The sequence below is a fragment of the Atta cephalotes genome (genome assembly GCF_000143395.1).
Source record: "Atta cephalotes unplaced genomic scaffold scaffold00043, whole genome shotgun sequence".
Lineage (NCBI taxonomy): Eukaryota > Metazoa > Arthropoda > Insecta > Hymenoptera > Formicidae > Atta > Atta cephalotes.
Window position 1 is genome coordinate 1,110,233 of NW_012130107.1, and position 4,454 is coordinate 1,114,686.

The following is a 4,454-nucleotide window of genomic DNA, read 5'->3' on the forward strand; positions in this document are numbered from 1 at the left end:
TATATATATATATATATATATATATATATATATCACTAGTGTAAACATTGAGAGATTCTTCACTTTAAACAATTAATTTTTTAACAAAAGTTTTAGTAAAAAAAAGTTTTTTAATAACAAGATGATACCATTCCTAGAGGGTTTAAAATGAAAAATTATTTATTATCAAATTATTATTATATCAAAATACAGAGTAAATAATGATCAAATAAACACAAATAGCTAACATGCAATAACTTTAGTCATACTACAAAATCATTTTTTTTTCGATTTTTGTATATTTATGTGTTGAGACTTTTATTAAAGTCCCAACTAATAGGTTGTCATTCTTGTCCGGATTTTGATATCGCATAAAATTATTTGATTTGCAAGTCGTTACATCGCGCTTGAGCGTTATCAATCGCAACTATCGAGTCTCGCATTTCACGCCCTGCAATCTCGGGTCCACCAAGTTCATTCCCGCTCTGCTTGAGCCGATTGCGCGCCAGCATAAACGGCGGTCATCTAAAAGTGACCACTGATACAGAGCGGCCCGTTGTACAGTCATGCGGAGTTAAAGCGCATCACCCGCTCGACGAAGCTGAAGGCGTACGCGTGTCGGTCTTTTCGGTCAGTTTCCCCGGTCGGTAGTCCGGTACTTTGGCAACCGATATCATCGTGGAAGTGGCTGGCTGGCTTTCCCGTGCTCTCTCAATTGGAACTGCCACGACACGATAATCCGCGCGATGTCGTTGAGGCCGCAACCACGTGTACGCGAACATCTCCCGAAACATCTCTTTGTATCGAACCGACCATGTAAAGTGTCCCAGATTGACTGAAAATTTTTCGATAGAGAAAGCGAAAGAGAGAAAGAGAGATTATTCAACAAACTCTAACTTGATTTTCGTAAATTTATAGAGGAACTGTTCTAAAAATTTTTTATTCAATTTGAAGTGTAAATATGTCTTGCCGATTTACTAGCATCATTGTTATCATAAGAAAACAAAAAGATTTTTATGTTAGATTTTTATGTTATATTTTTATATTTAAATTCTTATGTTAAATTTAATTTGAATGTATTTTTGATTTAGCTGTTTTACGCTTATCTTGAATTTGTGCAAGAATATTTCGTTCGTTATAATGAATATTTCGTTCATTAACGATGATGAACAATAATAATAATGGAACAGTCATAGCGATTTTGAGGAGGGAGGATTTATAAGGGTATATGTTCTTCTCGTCATATCGTAGATATCGAGATCAATTTTAAAAAATACATGTTTGATATATTTTATGCAAAATGTTTTTGGAAATTTTTATAGATTTAAAACGTAACATATTTGGAATGGCTTGAGAAATGTAAAGGAATGTTTAATTATTGAAAATTTTTTAGATGATTTATCAATGTTATTTTAATAGTAATTAATTAAGTTAATGTTTATTATATTCGGATAATGCGGCATGAATGTCGAGTCTCGAGGACTTTTGCTGTTTTAACAGAATTTATGTATAGTCTTCTTATTATTATTGTGTCTCATGAATTAGTTTATTTCATTATATTTGCACGCGTTATTTATGCTGATAGAACAAAATCAAAGTTACTTGCAATTTATCTGTAACTCATGTAACTTTGATTAACTGCGATTTAAGAAGAATTGAACATTACGCCTTAGATCAAGATTACATATCGGTTGCCACTGCAATGCGAAGGTCTTTAAAGGAAAATAAAGTATTGTCCTAATATCAAGGCTGCTTCGTAATAAAGATTCGTACGATAGTGAATCTAGCTTTGCAATCAATATCAATGTATTAGAAACCAGAAGTCCATCGATTACAATAATTGGCAACATAAATAATGCGCCGGAACGGATTCTACGGCTTTTGTTTATTGATAAAACTGCTTCGAAAAGCATATATAAAACTTTTAGAACGTTTGCTTATGCTTAGAATTAAAATAATGGTTGAGTGATGGCAACATTGGGGAAAGCCAATTTCATATATAAATTGTTATTCATGTCAAGAACATCTGAAATATTTTAGATATTCTAAAACAAGATCGTTTATAATATATTTTAATATAATATGATGAGTAAAGTTCTGAATCATCAATGAAAATCAAACAGTATATACATGTAATTAAATAAATATAAATAACAAAGTTTTTTTATCATTTAATTAAATTCATATAATCTTTCTAATTTTTGAAATCTTAATTTACGCATTAATTACTACAATATTTACTACAATATTTGAACGGTAAAAATCTGAAAAAATATTGAACCAATTTTCGTTAAGAAAAAATTATTCAAGATTTATCTTGTTTTGAAGAATATATCTTATCTCAATTGTAAATCTTACGAGATACTTCATGTCAAATAAACATGGCCGGATTTCCGAGGTTTCCTCAATGTTGCCTAACATCCGTTTAACGGATCGGCGAACGCAGAATTGCACGATGTTGATAAAATTTTGCGATTTTGCAGTGGGGTACGACCTGGGCGGCGTGTCCACGTGCAGCAAGAGGGATCCAGAACACGGGAAGAGGCCAGCCGGCGGTAAGGAGCCGCACTGCCTGTACCCGGGTGATCTGTATCCCTTCACCAGGAAGCCGCTCTTTGTCGTCGTCGACTCGGACAACAGCTTCGTGTTCCAACAGATACCGCGTTACTTCGGTCAACCCCTGATGGTGCTAATGTCGCCGCAGGACGTACCGCCGACCTTGCGCGACCTGCGACACGGTGGCAGCCTGTTCACCCTATTTCTTCACGCCCCCCTCGCCGCTTTTTGCCTTATATGCAACGTCGGGAGCCTGCCTGTGCAACATTGGGAGCGCTGCCAGCGTTACATCGAGCGATTTCTTAACGAGGCCAGTCAGCTCGTAACGCGTTCCCGATGCGGTAAGGATACTCGACGCATCCAAATTGTCCAAAGCGTCGATCAGATGAAAAGGATCAACGAACGCGATAGTGGAGGATGATGAATGCTAGAAGAGCCTGAATCATTTCTCAATCAAGTTTCTTGCCGGCTAAAAATTAGCATCATTAATGAAAAGATTATAATTGACATTGTAAATTTATATTCAATCTATCTTGAAGGGGTAATTATTGTTTTATATGTCTTAATCGTCGAATTCAAGCGCTTTTATTTTAAGAAACAGCTTTTAAAACATCCACCTTGAATATTTATCACAATAATTGAAGGTAGAACATTTCTGTAGAATTGTATCGCGTTCTAAAAAAAGCACGTAGTTATCGAAAAAGATTTATTCAACTTGACCAGTATATCGCGTGGTGTTTGATAGTTATACGCGACACTGAGAAGGGCGAGCAAAATTACGATTTTATCGTCAAAACAGAGTCATATTCGTTATGCGGCAGCAACCGTCTGGCTCATTGAATACGACTTACGATCGTGTTACAACAATAAACGCATTTGGCCTAGATCCAAACGAATTTATCGGCGAACTCCTGTTCTCTTCTTTCTGTATGTCTCTTTAACTCCTGAGTTAAGGGAAACCTATTATCTTTACCGAGATGAACCAATGTTATATCACATGCTTTCTATTCAAAACATTTATTCAAAATACAACCGGATTATCTTTCTCACAAATTTCCTTGAGCAAACTCAGTTGAAAAATCGAAAATTTAAGAGTCTTGGCAAGATATCGCATAATTTTATATATAGAGAAAAGATAACTGTGTGCTTTTTCTTTATTCACCTCCGCATCACTTCTAGAAAAGCTTGTTTGAAAGCTCAACTCGAGATATCTGAGAAAATTAAAAAGTTGCGGAGCAATTCTTCGAAGTCTTACCGACGAAGGACTAACTCCAAAGAAAAATATACGTTCATTTATTTTAACACTACGAATTGTAAAAAGAACTGACGTTTGAAGAGCATCTTCCTCCACTAAAATCGTTCTCATTCAAATCGTTCTTGCTGTTCATTATTTCACAAGTTGATCCGCGATCTTGCAACTCATAGAGACCAGCGTGCTGCAGTTCTTCGGTGATGACTTCCTGCGGTTGCTGTTGGTGCGCTACGTATTCTGCGACGTAGTGCTGAATCTACACCGTTCGTTCAGAGGCCGTCAGCAGAGGCCACGTTGTCATCCGCCTCTACCGGACGCGGAAGTCCTCGAGCATCCCACTCTCCATCACCTGGTGCTCGATCTAGCCGCCTGTTTGGACGCCCGCGATCACTTTCCGGAAAGCAATGAGCTCGCCTGACCCCGGCATCTACCCTGCCCGGTCCCCGACACGACGTCCGTGTTACCATCTCACAACCACGATTACGATTACGATTACTGTAATTATAATTGCAACAATAAAATCGTTACACTGAGACCTCATTAAACCGCGTCTTCGCAGTAATCGCGTAATTCGCGGGATTGCGCGGCCGTGTCAGCGAGAATCCGGGATCCGGAAGTCCTTCCCCAAGAACTTGGACGCGGCACACCACGGGGATAGCGCGTGACA

At 37.6% G+C, this 4,454-nt stretch overlaps 1 protein-coding gene across 1 annotated transcript in view; it reads left to right on the top strand.

Moving 5' to 3' along the window:
• Positions 1-4,205, top strand: part of LOC105622287 (protein SCAI) — a 7,875-nt gene extending 3,670 nt beyond the window's left edge. The window contains exons 3-4 of the mRNA XM_012203706.1: positions 2,463-2,876; positions 3,961-4,205. Coding sequence (XP_012059096.1) covers positions 2,463-2,876; positions 3,961-4,205 — 659 coding nt within the window. The remainder of the gene's footprint in view (positions 1-2,462; positions 2,877-3,960) is intronic.
• Positions 4,206-4,454: the final 249 nt, after the last annotated feature.